Source organism: Podarcis cretensis (genome assembly GCF_951804945.1).
Source record: "Podarcis cretensis genome assembly, chromosome: 10".
In the NCBI taxonomy this organism is placed as follows: Eukaryota; Metazoa; Chordata; class Lepidosauria; order Squamata; family Lacertidae; genus Podarcis; species Podarcis cretensis.
In genome coordinates, this window is record NC_137179.1 from 46844643 (window position 1) to 46867546 (window position 22904).

Genomic DNA, 22904 nt, shown 5'->3' on the forward strand with positions numbered 1-22904 from the left:
TTTTGGGAAAGGTAATTAAAGCAGTGATTTGCCCATAAGAAATAACATGATGTAGTTGGAAATTGTCTTTTATAGATAGATTTCATGACTGTCGGGTTTTGATGGGTCCTTTAATGTCCTAGGGTTATGATAGACATTTATTATGATAAGCAGGCTTTAAGTTGTTGTTTTTCTTAATATTTGCTTCATTTTTATATCTGCCTGCCGTTGGTGCATTTATTAATAATGTTCTCCATAAAACCATGTTTCCCTGGACATATTTTATGCTACCTGTGAGAAGAAGCAAAGAATTATATGGCCATGTTTGGATATAATTCTGGCTGTTGCCTATGGTTAGTCAAATTTGTTTGCTTGCTAGTGCGCACAGCCTGAGCACTCCTGCTCAACTCTCAAAGGGAAAACAAACCGTAGAGTTTTGATTGTATGTATATGATTGTATTTTGTTTGAGGGAAACAAACCATGGGGTGTAATGTTAAGCGGGTTGCTTCATGGTTTGTTTCCCGACTGGGAGGAAGGCAAGAACAGAGTGGGAGTGTTTGGACTGCATGCATTAGCATGCAGCTTGTACACAAACTAATTTGACTAACCATTGTTAATGGCCAGTGTTATAACCAAATGTGGATGTTAAGTAGCTTTAGCTCTGGTGAATTTTAAAGCTTTATTAGAGAAGCCATTAAATAGAAGTGATGAATAGAAGTGAGATCTTGCTGAAGTATTAGTGACCAGTGTTGGAAGTGATTGGTGTAAGGTTAAGCTATCAATTCTTTGAGGAGATGTACTTTGCAAATTCGGCAGTTCTTTTGTTTGGAGCCTCAGTTGTTGCATTGATTCTATCCTAACAGCCTTTTGGGTCATTTTTATTTATTTAAGATTAGAAAGTCCTATTCTCTAAATCTTCTTTGGTGAAAGTGTGTGTGTGTGTGTGTGTGTGTGTGTGAGAGAGAGAGAGAGAGAGAGAGAGAGAGAGAGAGAGAATGTGCCTGTCAAATGGAATCTACACCTGGGGTTTCTCTCTGGCTGCTAATGTTTATCCATATTATTTAATTTCTTTTTGTTAGTTGTTGCTGTTTGTTGCTGTTATCTTAACATTGAGTTGTATCCAATACTTTCGTTCTGCTCAGGCAGAAGACTTCCACCTGGACAGTGAAACTACCCACTCCTCTCAAGCTGCCCAGACACCCTCACCAGGACCTTCAGAAGGTTGGGGAATCCTCTGGAGCAGTTTTTGTGGGCTAAGGGAAAGGAGAGGAAGTGGAAATCTGTTTTAATGTGAGACATATTATAGTGGAAAGTGGAATGGAACATTTTAAATAGTTGTGTATGCCCTGCAAGCTGTGGTTCCTGAGAGCAGTTGCTGGAGGCCCAGCCAATCCAGAGGCTTAATACTGGCCTCATTCATAGCTAATGGTTATCCATGGTCATAAATAAGCCACGACTTGCCACAAATGAGTGCCTTGGTGATACACACTGCTCAGTCACTCTGGCCCTGCCCTTCTCTGCCTGCCTTCCATAGAAACAAACAGTGTGCAACCCAGTACTTGTTTGTTTCTCCCAAACAAACCATGGGCAGTAAGTCAAAAACAAACCTTGGATTCTACTTGCAGTTTGCTTGGATAGGAGCAACCCATGGGCACTGGTTCACATGTAACACTAGGCCAGGCTTCGTGGTTTGTTTCTCCTAGGGGCAAGCGGGGTAAAGCAGGAGTGTTTGAGCTGCATGCACCAAAGCACTACTGTTTCACAATAAGCAACAGTTTATGTCTAAGTATGGCTTATTGTTAATGTGCAAACCAGGGCGCTGTCTGTAGGAGTCAGTACTGCTGACTCTTGTCTTCTGTGCCTGAAAAAGGCTCTGAGGTTTTAACATCCATGCCTAGGGGCTGCTCATTAGGTTAGCCATTTTCTGCTTCATTCCTAAAATGAGTCCAATTCATGATTTATTTATTTTTTAAAAGTTAACTTTCAAATGAACAGTCATCTTATCACTAGTGCATAGAGACTTTAATACTCATTTTGTCCATTTAAATTGCCATGCAGGTGAAGTGAGAACTGCAGGTGATGAATTGAAAATCCAAAGCTAATTTAAGTGTGCACAGCAAAGGGCACTATTCTGAAGCTACTTACAAGCTTATAAATTCCTTTTAAGTCACTGAGATTTATGAGCTTGGAAGTAAAAATCTGGATTTCTTCCAGTGATTTTAATAAGATAGACCTATAGAAGGATGTGTATCATATTGACCTTTTACGTCATTCCACTAGGTCTTTTTAAAGAACAAAACCTATTTGTATCAGAGTCTGCTGTCAAGTCCAAGTATTTTTGTTTTATTTCCCTAATATCCACTGATAAAGGGTATATAATTTCATTCCTCATACCCTTCATGGGTTCTTCTTCACTTAAGGAATGCTGTCCAGTACAGTGGTACATCGGGTTAAGAATTTAATTCGTTCTGGAGGTCCGTTCTTAACCCAAAACTGTTCTTAACCTGAGGTACCACTTTAGCTAATGGGGCCTCCCACTGCTGCCGCGACGCCGCCACGTGATTTCTGTTCTCATCCTGAAGCAAAGTGCATAACCCGAGGTACTATTTCTGGGTTAGCGGAGTCTGTAACCTGAAGTGTATGTAACCTGAAGAGTCTGTAACCCGAGATACCACTGTATACAGAATTTTGACTAAGAGTAATTTGGAGTTGGGTTGCTGCTGCACAAATCACATCCCTGCCTCACCTAGCAGTTGCAATTCCTGTACTTAGGTTAACTTTCAACAAAGGAAATTGAATATTGTCTTGCAGTTTGCACACAGAGATTAATATCATTGTATCGGTGAAACGGCTTCTCTTTTCAGTGAATCTTCTCTTCTCATAATTAGCATTTTAAAAGCACAGACTGCTTTTTTACTTTAATGTTACAGATATGCTTCTACAGCAAAAAAATAAAATGCAATCTCATTAAAACAATACAACAATGGAAAGAGGAAACCCAGGTTGAGAGAGCAAAGGAATGTTTGTGTAAACAGGTGTGTCTGCAAAAGCCTGGAAGAAGGGCAACACAGATAGGGCATATTTTATCAGGGAGCACTGAAACAGTGTGTAGGCCCACCTAGTCCAGTGGTCTCTACTCAGTTCGGCTTTGCTTTCCGGAATCTTTCCCAGTCCTTTTAATAGGCAATGTCAGAGATTAAACATGGTGCCTTTTGCACAGATGAATCTAGGTTTGAAGGGGGTCTTGGGCTAAGCCTTCTCATGGGCCGCCTCCTCTGTCAGTGGGTCTTGGAAGGCTGTTTCTATTACTACATCACTCTGGACAGTTGCGTCTAGCCACCTTGTAATTTCTCTCACAATGCTCCAGAACAATCGAGCAGCTGGGAGGGGCCAAAGATGCCTGGTGCTAACACTGGCCCCAACAGCCTTCATGGTCTGCCACTGGGGTACGACCCCTCCCCATCTTTAATCCCCCAGTTTAATTTTACTGACTGCCCCATAGTCCTGCTCATAGCAGTTCTTTCCCCATTTGCTTTCCTGCAAATAAGAGGTTGCAGTCAATGCTTTTTAATTGTCAAACCCTGACAGCAGGAAGATCATCACGATGACTAATCGGGAAAGTACAAAGCCTGAATGGAATTACATATCTTTAACCATATGCAGTAGCAAATGGAAGCTGTTTTTTTGCTTCCATTTGCTACTGCATATGGTTGTTTTTTTCTTTCGTTTTTTTTCTTTTGGGGGGGGGGATAGACAGATTCCCTGCTTTTAAGATTACAGAGAGATCGCTTACTTTGAGATTACATTAAACCCCACAGCTTTTAATTACATGCATGTTGCTAGCAGAAACTAACAGTAGTTTTGCCTGTCTGGCTCATTTATTTTATTTTTTAGTGTTGCAGTTCCTTTTATTTTTGCCTTTGAAATGTGTTGGCACGTGATGCCTTTGCTTTCAGTTGTATTTTCGCTCTGTTGTTGAGCTTTTCAACACTGGTGAAAAACTAGCCTGGTTGTGCCTTATTTCATTATACAGTATTTTCAAACGCTGCAAGTCCTTTATGAATCTCGCTGACAGAAGATACTTAGAAGAATTCTCAGTAGTATTCTGAAAGTCTGCCTTTTATGCCTCTTAAGGGGGCTTCAGGAAGCTAAACCAAGAAGGCAGCTGTTGCAAATGTTAGCAAATTATTACTATGAGAATAGGTGGACTTTTCTCAAACACTGAGCATGTGCCACCCAGCATTGCTGCTCTATAAGCTCTATTTGTAAACCACTTTGAGTGTTTTTTGCAATCAGTGTATAAATTTTGTGAAATAATATAATGTTTATTTGAGTGGGACCATGCAGACCCTGCTGAAACAATGTGGAACAATGTGGAACAGTGTATGCAGTATATGCATCAGTACTGCACATTTTTATGAGAGCCAGTGTGGTGTAGTGGTTAAGAGCGGTAGTCTCGTAATCTGGGGAACCGGGTTCGCGTCTCCGCTCCTCCACATTCAGCTGCTGGGTGACCTTGGGCTAGTCACACTTCTCTGAAGTCTCTCAGCCCCACTCACCTCACAGAGTGTTTGTGGTGGGGGAGGAAGGGAAAGGAGAATGTTAGCCGCTTTGAGACTCCTTAAAGGGAGTGAAAGGCGGGATATCAAATCCAAACTCTTCTTCTTCTTCTTCTTCTTTTATGCTTTATGTAGAAGTTTTATGCCTCTTCAAATTCAATTCTTTGGTAGCTGAGAGTATGTTTTCCATCACACATAAAAGCTACTAAATGGAAGCCCTTTATTGTGCTAACACAATGGCTTTCAAAGATATGTCCGGGGGAGCCCCCAGGGTTTCTTTGTAGCTTAGCAGGGGTTCATCAGTTAGTGCAGGACCTTGTTAACCTTCACAGATTCCTCCCTGCAAGACTACCTAAGTTCAGTTTGTGGAGGAGCAGCAGATCCTGATCTAGGTGGGGAGTCTTTTTCATACCAAGGTCTGCATTCCTTTCTAAGCAACCTTCCTGGGGCCATATGCCAGTGGTGTGAAGGAAAAATAAAATAAATGGGACTTCCGGGTCGGCGCCATCGCCGAATGGCGGACTCCCTCCGAGCTCCGGAGGGAGTCGGCTGGGTAGGGGTCGGGTCCTGCCGTGCCGGCGACGCGGGGACCCTCAAAAACCATGGGCGGAGATGCCCATGGACTTGGTGACTCGGCGGGCACCGTTTGCGCCCCCCGACCCGCGAAGGAGCCTTTTTAAAGGCTGCGGAGCGGGTGACGGGGGGGTGTGGTGCTGTGAGTCCAATGCTTCCCCTGCCCAGCGAAGCCGCATGCCATTCGGCGGAGAGCAACGACTTCTTCTTTGAAAATTTCGGATTTGGACTAAAAGGAACAACCCGTGAGTAAATTGATTGGACTTAAAAGGGAAATTTGATCTTTGAATTTGGAGCGAGCGGGGGGAGTGCAAAAAGGAAGTCCGCCCCCCCCCCCCCGTTGTAGATGGCTCAACACAAGGATTTGACAACTAAGATCGAGAGATGAACTTGTTTACCTGAAAAAAAAATTTAACTTCACGAAGGGAAATTACAATAATTGTGCTGGAGGAGAAGACTGATTTGTGGGAACTAAAATGCAACCCCCCCGGGAACCGGGAACGATCCGCTATGAGAGACTGGTGAAGAGACACAGAAACTTTGACAGCTGTCAAAGTAGCTGTCAAAGCAGGAAAATAAAAGAGAACTTTGTTACGATGGCTTTGCTGGTTAGATTTGTTACAATTTGGACATAAATTATTGGAAATAAAGGCAACAAGTTATTTGACTTTTGGGTCTGATTTTGAAAGAAATTAAGTTACCATATTCCCTCTAGAGGGAGTCTGGGACATTGCAACAGTAGCAGCAAGTGGAAAAATACTATGAATTTGAGCAGGATCTGTTATCTCTTGGGAAAGCTGCAAAAACGAAGCATTATTTTGTCTACAGAGGTTTCTATACTAAAGGAGACAATGGATTTATCTATTGAAGAAAGGAAGGGACTTGACGCAAGTTATGTTCCTGAATAACAAAAGCCTCTGTGGAGAACAAGAAGTTTCTGAATTAGAAGGTTTCTGCAGCAGAACAGGAAAAAGCAACCTGAGGAATAAGAGCTGGACCAAATTTGAAGCCGGAGTATTTGGAACATCCAGACTTTAAAAGGACCAAGAAATAGAATTTAAGTTAGACTCTTAAACATAGAGGTCTGGATGGAAGAACAATGACTTTTTCTGAGAGTTTTTTCGAGATTGGACTTTCTGAAATTAAAAGCTATCAAAAGACGGCAAAGTGGAGTTGAGATATAGACGTGGATACACCAGGCTGGCAGTAGACAATGGATGAACTTTGGGGATTGGAACCGGGGAATGGGGGGGGGGGAGAGATTTGGAATCCAAAGGCTGTAAAATTATATATTATTTCTTTCTTTTCTTTTTTCATGTTTGTTGTTTGAAAATAGGGGAATTCGTGGAAGGGAAATGGGGTCGATCTTAGGGAATTATATAAAATATAAGGAGAAATGGTTCATTAAGATAAATAAGATAAATTAATTTGGAATAAATGGGTTATTTAAAATTACAAATAAGGTTTTAAAATTTGGGGTAAGAATCTGTGGAATCAATTTAAGGGAAATGGAATACAAGAGGGGGAGGGGGGGAAGTCCGGGAAAGATGCCACTGAAACCAAGTGTAAATCATATTTGTTTTTTCTTTCTTTCTTGCTATCTTTCCTTTTTATTCTGGAAAATTTTTAATAAATATTATTTAAAAAAATAATAATAAAATAAAATAAATGTATGGTAGATTTCTTTCTGCACACATTTGAACATCCTTCTTTATCCCCTCTCTGGGAACCAAAGAAGCATCGTCAGAATTCAAGGACACATTCTAGTCAGCCAATATACTCAAGAAGGGTGCAAAGCAGGGCTTTTGAGAGGTATGGCGTAGGGATAAGGTATGTATGGGAAGGAGGCATGGCCAGATGGCTGGAGGACTGTACTCAACTGCGTCCCTGTTCTGGATAGCTATAAGCTTAGCTCCAATTGTGAGGCTCAGCAGGCATAGTCAGCATTCTGGGGGAACTGTGTAAACACCCTAGAATAGGGGTAGCCAACAAAGTATCCTCCACATGCCGTTGGACTAGATTTCCTATCAGCTCCAAACCCTAGAGCCAATGGTCAGCAATGATGGATGTTCCACATGCCACATCATCTACAAAGCACCTTGTTGGTTACCTCTGCCCTAGAATATGGTCCCAAAATCTTTTGCAGAGAGCACAGACTCCAACAGGAGCATGCCTTGGGCAAACAAGTCATGATGAAAAGGCAGGAAGTTGTAAAAGCACTGTGCTAATGTATTGTTTTTTAGTGGGAGGATGAGAACATAGAAGTGGTCATATCAAGAACTAGGGTACACCAGTGCCATGACCACCACCACCACCATTTTCTTTTTTAGCCTTTTAGAGAAGAGAGCAGCAGGAGAAATTTAGACATAATACAGGTGCACTTTTGTTGTTAAAATAAAAGGTGAGTCAACTGAAAAGGTTGACAGCTACTGTTCTACTTCTAACACATGGTGGGTGAGAAACTATACCACCTTTAAGGGGTACCATCCCACATTTTTTTTGCATAAGTGGTGCTTTCCAGGCAGTGTTTAACCAATGCTTGAGCAGAGGTTTGCAGTAGCAAGCTCACGTTTAGAGCCAGGAACATTGCTTCATAACAGTAGTTCACTTTGTCTCCTGTTCTGTAGCAAAATCTATTTTTAAAAGGTTATTTAATTTTTAGCAAAGATGGTTTAAAAATATTTTGCAGCTAATAACATTCAATGTCCCTATAAAACAAGCAGCCAGTGGCAGTTTACAGTAGTAACAATGTTATATGAAGGTACACACACAACACTGTATTAAAACACTCTCACTAAAACAGATCTCTTAACTCATCAAACCTTGATATTCTCCCTAGGGCTTATAAATAAGCTATGAAACAAAATGTGATTTGATTCTCCTTACATAACTCGTAATTTAGAGCATCTTCACATGGCTTGTAACAAAGCAGTGGAGGAAAAGCACAACTGAATTGTGTGTACTGCCCTTGGGGAAGGGCTGTAGCTCAGTGGTAGAGTTGCATGCAGAAGATTCCGGGTGCAATCCCTGGAATTTCCAGATTGGCTTAGGAGCGCTTTCTGCTTTAAACTTTAGGGAGCTGCTGCCAATCAGTGTACTGAGCTAGGTGGACCAAAGAGGTGTTCATTTTAAGTTTCCTGTGTTCATTTTCAGTTTCCTGTACTTTGATTTCTTCTTGAAATTAAAACTTTCACGGAGAAGGATGCTCTGCTCTGTTCCTATAAGCAATGCCTCTTCTATCAGCAATACAGCTCTGTGGACTTAGCCTCTTCTCATGCTAACTAGTAAGAATTTGCATTTGTTAGGTTTGGCTGCTAATCTCCCACATGTTTATGATGCTGGCATTATCCTGACTCCCACTTGTGAACTTGGTACTCACACTCTCAACTGGGTCATCATTATTAAAAGCATTATTCCAGGATTCACCACAGTGTCTGAACATGGATCAGGTTACATCATTCAGAAATCACAGCAGAACTCCAGGATACATAGCTAGTTATAAGCTAAGTCATTTCCCCAATACTTGACATGCCCCCTTGGCTCCCACTTTGAAGAGCAAGGTGGGCACAGCCATTTACATAGCCAACTTCTCAAACCACAGATCTGGGGAAGCAAGTGGGCACTCTTACAAGTAGGCTTGGTCTTCTGGTGCCATTGCCATGTCCTTTTTGCAGGAAGCAGGCTCACTATCCTCAGGCACCTCTCTGGAGGAAGGGAGCACTTCGCTGGCTGGAGACAAGCCAAGTGGCTCAAGCATAGTAGTTGAGCCAGCTGATGTCATATCCAATAGCAACCCACTGAGCCCCTCTTCTGCATGTAGATCAGCACTTCCCGAAGTGCTAAGGGCTTCCTCGGGATCCAATTCTGTGCTCTCATTCCATCCCCCCTTCCTCGTCTGACTCGCCCTACCAAGACATTTCCACAGGGCTCGTGACAGACTTTTCCTTAACCGTATTCAACACTAGCTACAGTTTGAACAAGATTAGTAACTACAGTTGTTTAAAAATGGAAGCAAAAACTTCCACCCAAGGAGGAGAGGGGAGAATGTGAGCCTGAAACTCACCCATACTTACCCCTTATTCCTAAACTGGCTACAGAGCCTAGGACTTGCCGATCAGAAGGCCGGCGGTTCGAATCCCCGTGACGGGGTGAGCTGCTCCCGTTGCTCGGTCCCTGCTCCTGCCAACCTAGCAGTTCAAAAGCACATCAAAGTGCAAGTAGATAAATAGGTACCACTCCGGCGGGGAGGTAAACGGCGTTTCCGTGCGCTGCTCTGGTTTGCCAGAAGCGGCTGGCCACATGACCCGGAAGCTGTACGCTGGCTACCTCAGCCAATAAAGCGAGATGAGCACCGCAACCCCAGAGTTGGCCACGACTGGACCTAATGGTCAGGGGTCCCTTTACCTTTTCCTAAATGTTGTCAATGCATATAGGATAAAGAGTCAACTCGCATCCTTCAGGAAGCAACATATTTTTTCTACGTTATGGGAAACTGGGAAGTACTGAAATTTTTTTTAGTATGCTAAAGGAAGTAATTGCAATTACGTGCAATAGTATTATGTGCAGGTTTAGTTTTATGTGAACAGCTTCTCAGGCACTCTGAACTTTTTCCTGGATAATACATTTAAACCAGCATGACATTTGAATGATGATGCAGCTCAGCAAAATGTGAAGAAGTGGGAATTTATTAGATGAGTTAAACAACAAATATGTAGTAACTGTCATAAAAGACCTGAGTAAAGAAAAATATCCACATGAAGGAAAGTACTTAAGGAGCATACTTAAGCATCAGCTAAATATGATTTACTGCTTGCCCGAACTAGATCCTTTAAAACAAAAAATCAAGAGAAGCAATACTGTAAATTATTGCCCTCTAACATAAGTAAAGCCATGGGGAAAGCCAAAATATGATGGAACTATGAGTAGTAGTTAGAGCTATGAGAACCCTTCTATTACTTTATTATATAGTATTATGGAGAGGTGCCTGACACATTAGTTTCCCCCCCTTAGCTGTGACCTATTTCTTCTTTTTCCTAACCCCTTTATTACCGCTGCTACCATATATACCAATACCATTTATTTTCTTCATCAATTTACTTACTAGTAGCTGTAGCTAAGCATAGAACAGAACATAGATCCAAATATGAAAAAAAAAGCAGAATAGTTATCAGTATAAACTTATGGTGATATTTGTATGTAAGGTAAAGGTACCCCTGACCATGAGGTCCAGTTGTGGACGACTCTGGGGTTGCTCATCTCGCTTTATTGGCCGAGGGAGCCGGCGTACAGCTTCCAGGTCATGTGGCCAGCATGACTAAGCCGCTTCTGGTGAACCAGAGCAGTGCACGGAAATGCCGTTTACCTTCCTGCCGGAGCGGTACTTATTTATCTACTTGCACTTTGATGTGCTTTCGAACTGCTAGGTTGGCAGGAATTTGTATGTATACTGACCTAATAAACCACTTGGGTTACTTCACTTTGCTGCAGTTGTTGTAAATAAAAATCATTTCCACTCTATGGTTACTCTCACTCTAAATGATACAGCAAATGCAATACTGGGTTCCTGTTACTTTGCAAGGATAGATATGTCAGGGTTTTCCCCCTTCAAATCTTATATCACTCCACCCCAGGTAATTGTTACGTATCAACAAAACTGAGAAGTCTTCTTGCAGTCTTTAATCGGGTCTGTTTAAAGACTACTGCAGTCTTCCTTCTGGTCCACCAACTGATGTTGCCTCAGGTTCTCAGCCATGCCTCTTACACTTGGCTGTAGAACTTCTCTTGAAGGCTGCCTTCAGAGGCACATGCTCTTCCCCACAGACCTTCCTCTGCTCCAGGCAGTGGTGTCAGCTCAGCCTCTCTGAGTGCCTCCATGCCCATGTTACTGCTCTTTCTTCAGCAGACTACCAGCCACTCTTTACTCTCTCAGGAACTCTCATCCGTTGACAAGAACTTGGTCTTTTTCTTCTCACTATCCAAGGACCTCCTATTCCCATCACTTGGGTGGAAGTCTGTCCCCTTCATTTACCTTTAACTAGGATTGAATCAAATCTATATTATTATTATTAGTATTATTATTATTATTATTATTATTATTATTATTCCCCTGTATATATAATTGACAGAAACTGCACTCACAGAACTAACCCTGGTTTGACAATGACAGTTTAACTGTTATTCAGGTACCCTCTGCTGTTAACACTGTTATTTCCACAGCTCTTGGCAAAACTCAACAGTTTACAGGCAGTTAACCCTTTACCCTCAACTATGTATAAATCACTTTGCATATTTTAAAAATAAAATTGTTATCCCAGAAACAATATTATTCCAACCACAAGAAGAGGAAGCTGTGCTGTTGACTGCTGTTGTGAACACTTAGCAAAATGAACATTTGGCAAAATGACATATTAGTAAATGTACTTTGTATCTCCTTTCAAAAAAAATATTTCACTTAGGTGTAAAAAAATTGAATGGTATTTAGTATGAATATTACGTTCTGAACTGAAGACTTAAGTAAAGTAAGTATAATCATATGGCACCCAATTTCAACAACAACGACAGGACTCTTACAAGTAGCTTTTTGCACCAAATAGCGTAGAAGGTATTTAGAACTTTCAAAGAATCAGATATTTGGAATGGTTGACATTACATGGGCTTGCATTAACCTTTCTACAAACTGTCCTTTGTAGTGCATCACCTTCTTTTGGATACACACCAGCTATTTGTGCAGAGATTAGATGGGCAAACTTCCATACTTGCAAACAAAAATGGAATCAACAAGATCTGAAACATAGGCGAAAGAAATATTGCTATCGGATCGGCAATAATTAATGAGTGGCATTGAATGCATTGATATACTCAAGAAGTTTAACCTAGTTTGATTAAAATTCTTTGAAACCTCAAGGTCAACTGCAATATAGAGGGATAGGCACTGATTAAATCTAATATGTACAGTGATATTCAACATTAGATATACTCAGTTGAAATCAATGGATATCATTTAAATGCGACTGGAAAATGAATGTAGCTGACCTGAAACAGAAGGGTTCAAAAGAAGACTTAAGTAATGGTGGGTGACAGGTACTGTGGACTGCAGAAGTGTTTAGCGGGGGGGGGGCATACTTATGTTATCAGTGGAATGTATTCTGGTATTCATCCTGCTCTTGCTGCTTAGAGTAGACTTTGCAAATTTGATGCTCCTATGGTAAAGGTAAAGGTAAAGGACCCCTGGACAGTTAAGTCCAGTCAAAGGTGACTATCAGGTTGCGGTGCTCATCTTGCTTTCAGGCTGAGGGAGCCAGTGTTTGTCCACCAGGTTATGTGGCCAGCATAACTAAATTGCTTCTGGAGCAATAGAACACAATAACGGAAACCAGAGCTCACGGAAACGCCGTTTACCTTCCCACCACAGTGGCACCTATTTATCTACTTGCACTGACATGCTTTCGAACTGCTAGGTAGGCAGGAGCTGGGACATTGCAACAGGAGTTGTGCAGATTCGAACCGCCAAACTTCTGATTGGCAAGCCCAAGAGGCTCAGTGGTTTAGACCACAGCGCCACCCGCATCCTATAGCCATTGTTGGACCAGATGTAGGATGAGGAGTCATTCCAAGCATAATGCAATATGAAAAGGCGACACCCCTTTCTTTTTCATCTGTTTCTGACAATTGTCAGGCATGCCTTCATTACCCTCAAAAGCTTAACTGCTAAAATGCATGTTATTGAAGTTTGTTCAGAACTGTTGTTTTTAACCATTTTTTTTCCATTTAGAAATAAAATGCAACGTCAAATTTCAACAACTTGTAGACTGGAGTTATTTGGTGGTGATCTCCCACTATTGATCTACTTTGCCCCTAGAAATTCTTCAAAGTCCAAACCTATTTCAAAAGAAAACCAATATTTCTTTAGTTGGGATTGTCTCTTTCCTGCCATGTTTGACCATTTAAGGGTGTGAGGTTTATCCATAATAATACACATTTTAAATAGTAATCCGCCATGACTGAGAGTCTTTTAAATTTCCCCATCTTGTTTTAAAAAAAATAGATAAGAAGGCTAAAAAGCATTACTGTACCCAAGCAATCCCCCAAACATCATAAAGGAGATCTCAAGTCAGTCTTTGAAGTTTTATATCCAGATCTTTCTAAACTTCTTCTTTTTTTTTTTTTAACCACAAGAAGAGTGTTAGGTTGGTCTGCAAGGGTTAGAAAAGCTGTCATTACCACCGTTCCACCTCATTATTTTGTGAATGAAGTGTAAATGGGCAAGTTAATTTGCTTAGCTTTGATAAGAGGCTGTAAAATACTTTGATAAATTGAGTAATATAGAGCCATGTGTTGTATTTGGTAAGATTATGGTGGATTATTTATGAAAGGCTAAGGATAAATGCGTCCACCTAGTGAGAGCTTATGTTTCATTCTCCTTCCAGAGGCATCCTGACTCACAGTGTGTTGTCTGTGTAGCATCATTATGCTTCACGATTGTACCTACTTGGAAAACTGCCTGTCCTCCTGCTGCTGTATGGCTTGTGGGTCTCTCTCTCTCTCTCTCTCTCTCTTTCTTCCTCCCTCCCCCTCATTCTCAGCAGGGCATCCTTTCACACCGAAATCATTTTTAAATTGGGGTAGGGAACCCAATGCTATTTAAAATTTTGCCATTTGTAATAAAGGATGCTGATGATTATGCATTTTCCCGTGTTATTGTTCAGCGAGCAATGCTGGGAGAGAGTTAAAATATCTGAAGGATTTGAGGAGGGGGAGCGAGAGTGGGAGGAGGGAAAATCCCCTGATTGTGCTGAAATGCATGGTCCTTTGCCTGGAACAGAAACTGAAGCTCACTAGCACAGTACAGGACTCTGGGAGGCTGGTAACCTAGCTGCGTTCAGTTATCTTTGCCGGGATCTTACACTATTTGATGCTTTGCAGCTGTTAAGAGAAATATTGCTTCTTCTTCTTCTTTTTAAGCCATTGATCTGGTGCTGCAAGCAGTGGCGGTAGTAGTATTAGTACTGAATGACACAGCTTTGCTAGATGACATGGAGCTGATCTCTGCATCAGCCAAGAAGAATTAAGCTTTGTCACTCCCCGCTGGGACTATCTTTCTTCTGGTATGCGCGTGAGGAATTCATATGCTTCTGCTGCAGCCACCAAAGCAGAGCCTTGAGTATACTTTGCCACGGAAGGCAGTAAGCAAGAATGATAGCTGTCTCTTTTAAATGCCGTTGTCAAATTCTGAGGAGACTTACTAAAGGTATTGTGTTTTTCTTATTGTTCCTTCCGTGCCTGTATTGCAGCATTCCGTACCACACAGCCTAATGGTTTTACTTTCAAATATGACTGCCTCTTTTTGTAATTTATTGGCAGACAACAAAGAAGAACTCTCTGTATAACACACACACACACACACACACACACACACGTATAGCTAAAAGGCTTGGATGCCCCCCGCCGCTCTCACATTACACCATGATGCTGCTTTGTGATTTTTGGATGATTTCATTGCTCGAAAGGAGATAATTTGTTTTCAGACAAAGTGCAAAAGTTATTATGGGATATTATTGGTTTGCATTCCTGTTAATTGGTCAGCAGAAGTATTGCCCGTGTCACTCTGTGCTGTATATTAGGAAAAGCTGCTGATAAGAAAATTCTGGACCTGAACTAAAAGGTGATGTTATTCACATTGTTGCCGTGTTGGCATCCTAGCATGTTCTCTCTGAAAGATGATGAAGGGGTTTTTTCACCCCCCTGTGCTAAATTGTCTGACAGCTTCGGAACCAAAGATTATGTTGACATTTATAAAATGAATATTGTTATTGCTAAATTGGAGTATAGATTCACTGGAGGGGTTTGTTTGATTGATAATGTTATACTTATTAGTTGTATTTCTTAAACTTGAGACAAAATCCTTTATTTTTTGCAACATAACTTTAAAATGCTATTAAACCTTATTAGTGGAATTTCAAAAACAGTTGCCCTTACACATTCCACCATATAACACATTGTCTTTCATGTTGTTGCTGTTTTAATCTCATTATTATAAATGTTTGCACAATTTCTGTTTAAAAACAGTATTGCCACTTGGGGAGTGTTGGCGAGAGAGATAGTAACACCTTAGCTTATTGTGCCTGGAAGCAAACGAAGGCATGTAGGTTATACAATTGATATACGAAAGCTTTGTGAAACATAAAATTACTACTACTGGGCTCAATAGCAGTAGACTTGCAAAAGTGCTAATGCACTTGTCAGGAATGTCTTGGTTTGGAAAATTGGTTTTCTTTCATTAATCAGTTATACAGTTTATAATTAGTATTTAATGTTGGCTCATCAGATATGTAGGTGGTTTTAGAGAGACTCTTGCCATGGTAAAAAGAAAGAAAGAAAGAAAATAGCTTGTTACAGAGGACTGCTGTAGTTCAACTACTTGATAATATAAGTGGAGTGGCTATTAATTGAACAGGTCAATCCTATACACGTCTACTTAAAAATATGTTCCACTAAATTCAATGGGGATTACTTCCAGGTACCTGGCAGTAAACACTGTTGAATACAAGGAGACCTTTGAGTAAACATGCATAGGATTGCACTGAAAACAACAGATTAAGCATGCAACTCTAGAAACACACTTATTAGAAAATAAGATCTATTAAATTCCCTGGGCCTTGGGTTTCTTATTTGGGTGCACATATTAAGTTCACGAATCTCTTCAAATTTGTTGTGTTTGGTTTCTACTACATGTAAACTAATTTATTTTAGTACAGTAAATACCTTCTTGTGGAAATTATTTAACCAAATATGTGCAGCCAAATTCTAAACATGTTTACTCAAGACAAATTATTTTACTTAAGTGAACTTGGCTTTTGTATGAGAAAAGTTTGGGTCAACTTGCCTGTTAATGTTGAGTGGCTTAAGTACAAGTTCTTCAGGAACTATTGGTCTTTCCTATTATTTCTGTAACTTATCAGGACACAATAATATTAAATTATCTTCACCTCCTAGTAAGGCTTGCATGGAACCACTGATCAACTCTGTTGAGCACACTTGTTCATTCTTGTTGATTATTGCTGCTGTTAACAATCTCTATCTGAAAATGGTGATATTGGCATTCCTCCTTGCTATTTGCCAATATGCCAGGCTGCAATCCTACTTCCTTAATGTACACACTTAATTACATTTGTAGGTTTAATTATTCTGATTCCTGAACTAGTCAATAAACAGTATGCCTGAGTTTTGATTGCTGTCTCTTTTTCAAGTTGCAAGAGAAAGATCTCATATTTTCAATACAAAATTTAAATAATGTTATATTGACCTTTTTATGTTTCCTCTAAAGACAATATCAATAAAAGCTCATTGCCTGTGTTAATTCAAAGACAGTATTATTTAACTCAAATGATGGATAGGTCATAGAAAATTCTTACTTTTATATATTTTTATTGTTGATGCTTTTATTGTTAAATCGCTTTGGAATTCTTTATGGGAAGCAATTCATCAATGAAATAAAAAGAATATCTATAAAAGGTGAAAACTTACTATAGTAGAGGTAGATAATTAGAGTTTAACAATGAGGATTGCATCACATCAGAAACACACAATCAGCTTATGGGCTGCAAATAATTTTACTATCATTATGTGCAGATTTAATGTATAATACAGATTTGCAATAATACATCTCAAACACTTTAATGGACACATGGAGTGAGAAACAGGGTCAAGTGGCAAAAGGCACCTGCTATCCCCACACTGTTGCTCAATGTTTCCCTTATTAAGGATGGCTCACAACTCAAGAATGTTAAGATGTGCACTTAGAGTTTCAGAAAACTGAAAATAAATAAAGGCGAGGTTTCAGTGCATGGCTCTTTGTTTCTGATCTTTTGGCACTGTATTGATATATATATATATATATATATATATATATATATATACCGTATTTTTCGCTCTATAACACACACCAGACCATAACACGCACGTAGTTTTTAGAGGAGGAAAACAAGAAAAAAAGTATTCTAAACGAAATAGTGGATAAATGATTTTTGTGGTTCATGCTGTGGCCACAGGCATGTGATCTGACAGTGAGTTTGGAGTAGCCCAATACAAAAATCCTGAGGATCCATGTGGATCATGCTTTGTAACCACGGAGGAAGGAAGGAAGGGCAACCATGGATCCTCTTCTCACGACTGCAGCAGATCCCCCCTGCCACCCGCAGGCATTCACTCCATAACACGCACAGACATTTTCCCTTACTTTCTAGGAGGAAAAAAGTGAGTGTTATGGTGCAAAAAATACGGTATATATTCAAACCTGCTTTCATGTGTGCTGAAAACACTTTCCCCCTGAATCACTGAAATCAATGGACTTGAGTAACTTGGTTTTCAATTGTGTCTAGCCTGAATATGATTTAGTTGAATTCCACCCCTGGACTTTACTTGGGGTTAAACAGATGGTAGCAGCATATTTGTTTTCATATCATCTTGAAAATGAGTAAAGCAGGGGTAGTAGCACCCATTTGACTTTGCCAGAAATGATGGGCTTATCTGACTCCAATTTAAAAAAATTAATGATTCATTTTTAAATATCCTTTCTGGATCCCACAGCTTTTTGTGCATGGTTGGCATGCTCATGCCCATTACATATTTCTATATACCCAATATGTGCTCATAAACAATCTCACATAAACTGCCTTAAGCATCTTAGCCTGTTGAGTTCTTTCCATGAAATCAAGGTATAAAAATCCCAAATAAGCAGATCACAGCAATGACTAATGCCACAGAGGCGATTGCTGATTCTTTATAAGCAATATGTCTGAATTACCTTAATTATGTTTGCCTTGATTTCTGGGAATTTGAACAATATACTAGAAGAGGCATTAATTTAAAGGATAAATGTTGTTCTTTCCCTTATGGCAGCAGATTTGTTTAAAAATAACATACTTCAGAGTAAAGGATGCGGTCATCTCTTTCCTCCATCTCCCCCACCCTGCAATGTTCAGTGTGTCCAAGAAGGTGCTCAGTGCATTGAAATATGTTTGAGAAGATGATTCCCCTAAAAGGTGAGGTGTTGTGCTAACTTTCTAGAAAGAGAGGTGCCAGAACTCAACAGGAAGCCTCCCTTGTTCTATTATAATGGCAATGGCACCCACCTGAGAGGTGCTGGAACTCAGTTCTGGTGAGTTCTGTATGAAAAGGGGGGGAAAGCCCTGAGTAGGTGGATTGTTTTATTTATACCTTGGAAGACGAAGGGAAGGTGGGATGGTGTGTAGGTTGTTTCAGCTGGTAAAATTACTTAGTAATAGTTTTTGGTCTGCTTGATAACGATCAAACATCATACTTAACCCAGATGTCTTGGAAAAATGATAGAACAGCAAAAGGAGTAGATGAAATATTTACCATTTCAAACTATTTGCTTAAGAATGCTACAAGTGCTGATGAAGAACAAGAAATGTTTCGTCAGCCACAACTTGTGCAGTTGGCAGTTTCTTCCTTGTGGAGAATGCGATTTGATATTACAACCTAGCAGATGCTTAAATTATTTGTTTTGCTGGGGTAAAGACCACTTGATTCCATTTCTGATTTGTTCACAGATTGTGCAAGAAACAAGTCAATGGTGGAAGCGAGTCAACAGCTGTTGGTAAAACTGTGAAGGGCTCTTGACTCACTTTCCTTTCATTTTGGGATAGGTGATCATGTAAACAAAAGCTGCTATCCCTCCTATTGCTAAGGTGGCTGGAGTGCACAGTTGTTTACTGCTGATCTGTGACTGACAAAATACAGGTGGCTGAGTCTCCAAGTTTACTGAAGATTTGATATTGCTGGATTTTCTTTCCCATCTGAAAACGCAAAGTATGCATACAGTGAATGATGTATTGAGTATCTGCCAGTGTTCCCAAGAAATAGCTCGCTTTGGCCACAGAATATTCCTCATAGCAGCAATGCACTGTGCACAGCTTGGTGAGGTGCTTAATCTTTTTTTCTTGGGCCATTTTTCTCTTGAACCCCCACCCAGCTGCTTTTTGTTAGGTCCGTGCATGTTTGCCCCATGGGAAGCAGAGCAACTTGCAGGAGTGGATTTAAATTTGAGAAATGGACTGAGGGAAAAGGGGTTAAGCTCTCTTTCTCCCATACTGGTGTTTTTCAAAATTTGGTGTATTCAAAATCCTGTAAAACAAGAGAGGACCAGAATAATGTCTATAACGTGGTTTTGCACTAACTTTGTGCTGAAAGGTGCCATGCAAAATAAATGTGTTGCAGCGAGGTATAAAATGCTAAGCTTTATTAAATTTGTAAGAAAGATCAAACTGAAGTACCAAGTGAAAGTTGAACCAGCTTGTTATTTCTGAAGGTTACCATATACTCATTTTGACCAACAAGTACAATGTTATTGTAATGTTAGTAAATGAGCTGCTACACTAGACAGGAATCTAGGAGGCTGCCTTATACCAAGTCAGATTATTGGGCTATCTACTCATTACTGTCTGCACTGTTTGGCAGTGGCTCTCCAGAGTTTCAGACAAAGTACATGCCCAGCCCTACCTGGAGAAGCCACAAACTGAACCTGAGACGTTCTTCATGTAAACAGAGGCTCTACTATTGAGCTGTGGTCCTTCTTCAACAGACCAACATTGTCTGAAATTGTCCAGAGCTTTGGTTTTGATGTAAATGCAGATGTAGCGTTTTCTTTTCCCATGTTTTCATTTTTGAAGCTGGATCTGTAAAGACTAGCTCTCTGCCCGGCTAACTGTCTTCTGTGCTGCACCCAAACGATGATGTGGATTGAAATGGAGACATTCTAATTAGTGTCAGAAGTATATGTGGGCATATGAAATTGTGCCTTTTAGAAAATGAAATTCATTTTCATAGTTCTGTGTAAAATCATAGAATGTCTGTCAGTTTATTCTGAGTCAACTCATTCTAATTTCATGCATGGATATAAGCCTATTGACTGCAAGCAGAGAATATTGGTTCAAGAGTCTAAACATAGCATAAAATCATCTATGTTGACCTATGAAGGGCTTTTGCTTTTCTCTAATAAAATAGGTGTGGGCCAAAACTGTCATAAAAAGGGTGGAATAGGGGAATTATACAGCCATTTTCCTTGGACATGAAAAAATATTATAAAGCATATTGAAGGCATCTAGAGCTAAATCTCATGCACTGGGCACATAGCAACTTCTTTATTCTGCATATACACCTTTCCCCCATGTTGTCATAATATGCCAACCTACATTTAGAACATGTTATACCTTCAGGCAGAATGTGCAACAGCAGCATTCTTTAACTGCTGTCTTCAAATAGTAGCCCTGTTCAGGTGTCATGCTAATCCATAGTTTAGTGCTACAGGAACGAGTCTGTTCAAGCCTCAGGCTCAAGTCCTCCCTTTTTCCTCTTTCTTCCATATCCTGTTCTGCAATGAGGAGCAGAGCCAGAGTTCCTTTTGGGAAAACTCATTCGGTAGAATCTTTGCAGGCAAATCCTATTAGGCAAACTGCAGTAGCAGAGTATCATCCAGTTAAATCACAGCAGACAAAATCACTTCCAGTAACATCACAGTAAGTAGAGGCATGTTAGAAGACTGTAGCAAAGAAACTCAGGCAGGCCAGATCAGAACTCTGGACAGCTCCCATTGGCTGGCACCTTTCCTTCATTGAAAGACAAGGCCTATTCACTGGGCATGTCTCCTTAAAGGAGCTGGCAGTTTTCCTTAAAGGGCCTCTGCACACTTTTCATCATTTGTCACCTGTGAGCTTTGAAGAAATCAAGGTGATGCTGAGGGCTTGTCCTCCGAGTATGAGGAGGGTTGTATGCAGGGCTGTTGGCAGCAGGTTTAGGCCCCAGTGGAAGACAAGTGCTGCCTAGCAAGGACAGACCAACTAAATATGTTTACATGGTATATAAATGTGTGGTCTCATTTTTACATTGATAATAAATATGATTTTATTCATACTTTTTGATAATATTAAGATCCTAATGAGTAATATAATAAATATACCCACACAATAGTTGCTGAACTAACAATACACATTAAATATTAAACTTATATGTACAACGCAACACATTCAGTGCTCAAAACTCCCATTTTGCGACGGGGAATTTCATTAGCGTGAGCAATTTCTGAGCTCTGGGCGCAGCACTGTGCCTAAGATTCCAGATTAAAACTGCAGAGTGGCAGGAAAGGAGGACCTTTTTCTGCCTCCCCACTTCCAGCTACTCTCTGAAAACTAGAGAAGAGACCCTCTTAAGAATATCAGGAGGGTGGGCAGGGGAAGGACTAGACCATGTGAAAAATGAACATAATATTTTAGCTGCAGTTCATTCATTTTCAGCTTTGTTATGAAAAAGCGCACCTAGACATTCCATTGTTGCGCCCGTAACCTAGGTTTAAGGTGCCATTTAGCTCCTAGCTTTCATATCTCAGTGTCTAATACTGAACGCAATGCCTATCACCCAACAACTTTGTTATGTTTGCATGGTGTTCACTTAGGATTACATACAAATGTGACTGTGCCTGATAATATGAGATGGCAATGTCATACTGTCAAAGTGCAGAAGCGAAAGCTTGTATAGAAATGCTCTGTTCACAGCACAGGTCTGCAAGCTGTTATATATTTCGTTAAGGATTACATAAAACATTTGCAAGATTGTTGGAACTGTGAATTTGGTTTGTTTAGCCTGGTAAGGAGGAGATATGATAGTCATCTTCAAATATATAAAGGGCTGCCACATGGAGGATAGAGTAAGCTTGTTTTCTCCTGTTCTGGAGGCTAGAACCTGAACCAATGGATTCGAATTACAAGAAAGGAGATTCCGACTAAACATCAGGAAGAACTTTCTGACAGTAGAGATGTTTGACAGTGGAATAGACTCCCACGAGAGGTGGAGGACTCTCCTTCTTTGAAAGTTTTTAAGTAGAGATCTGTCAGGGATGTTTTTTTGAGATTGCAAGAAGTTGGACTGGATGACCCTCAAAGTCCCTTCCAAGTCTACAATTCTGTGATTCCATACTGTATAGAGGAAAGCATGATGTGAGGATATGGCTTGTAAAAGACAGAGGAAGCAACTGACAGAACTCAGGCTGCAAGGTTCCCTTTCATGAATAGTATATTAGAATCTTAGAACTGTAGAGTTGGAAGGGACCAAAAAGGTAATCTACTCCAACTCCCTGCAGTGCAGGAATCTTTTGAACCCATGGCTTGAACCCATGACTCATGCGCTTTTAAGAGTCTCATGCGCTACCAACTGAGCTATCATACAGAGAAGCATTTTTCCTAAATGTGATCAAAGTATTCCTTTAAACAAACAAACAAAAAAGGCTGTGTTGAAAATGACTAAGGCTGATTAAGCATACTAAATCTGTGTCTTCTATTGTTCACAGAAAATCCTAAATAACAATTGCAACAGAAAAACTCTCCTAAGAAAATTAGTCTCTTTGTGTTCATACAGCTGGTTTTAAAGCTTTGATATTACAATTTCTTGAAGTTAAAGGTATTTGATTGCAAGTGGTCAACATACTTAAATATTTAAAATGCCAGTCATGAAATACATGACATACACACTTTAAAATACATACTGATATTTTCTGATGATAAAAGCAAGAATTCTTAAGTTTTGCTTCAGAATCTGTGACTAACATTTCTAACAAACTACAAGCAGCTACTTTTTCATTATTTAAACCAAAGGTTTTCTGCGGGGTGTTGCACATAGCTTCAGCGCTGAATGCAAACAATAAGCTCAGCAGAAGTCTTTGAACTCTGGTCTTTGATCTCTCTGAACTCTTGTCCTGGGGACTTTCTATCTCAAGGAATTTC

At 40.2% G+C, this 22904-nt stretch overlaps 1 protein-coding gene across 19 annotated transcripts in view; it reads left to right on the top strand.

Moving 5' to 3' along the window:
- GRIP1 (glutamate receptor interacting protein 1) overlaps positions 1 to 22904 on the top strand; it is a 356892-nt gene that overhangs the window by 199416 nt on the left and 134572 nt on the right. Inside the window, exon 1 of one of the 19 annotated variants that reach the window (XM_079994093.1) lies at positions 13866 to 14359. The exons of 16 other annotated variants lie outside the window; for them this stretch is intronic. In XM_079994093.1, coding sequence (XP_079850219.1) covers positions 14305 to 14359 — 55 coding nt within the window. In that variant the 5' untranslated portion in view covers positions 13866 to 14304. Of the gene's footprint in view, positions 1 to 13865; positions 14360 to 22904 lie in introns of those variants that run through there. 2 more of the 19 variants (XM_079994096.1, XM_079994098.1) reach the window with 2 other exon arrangements.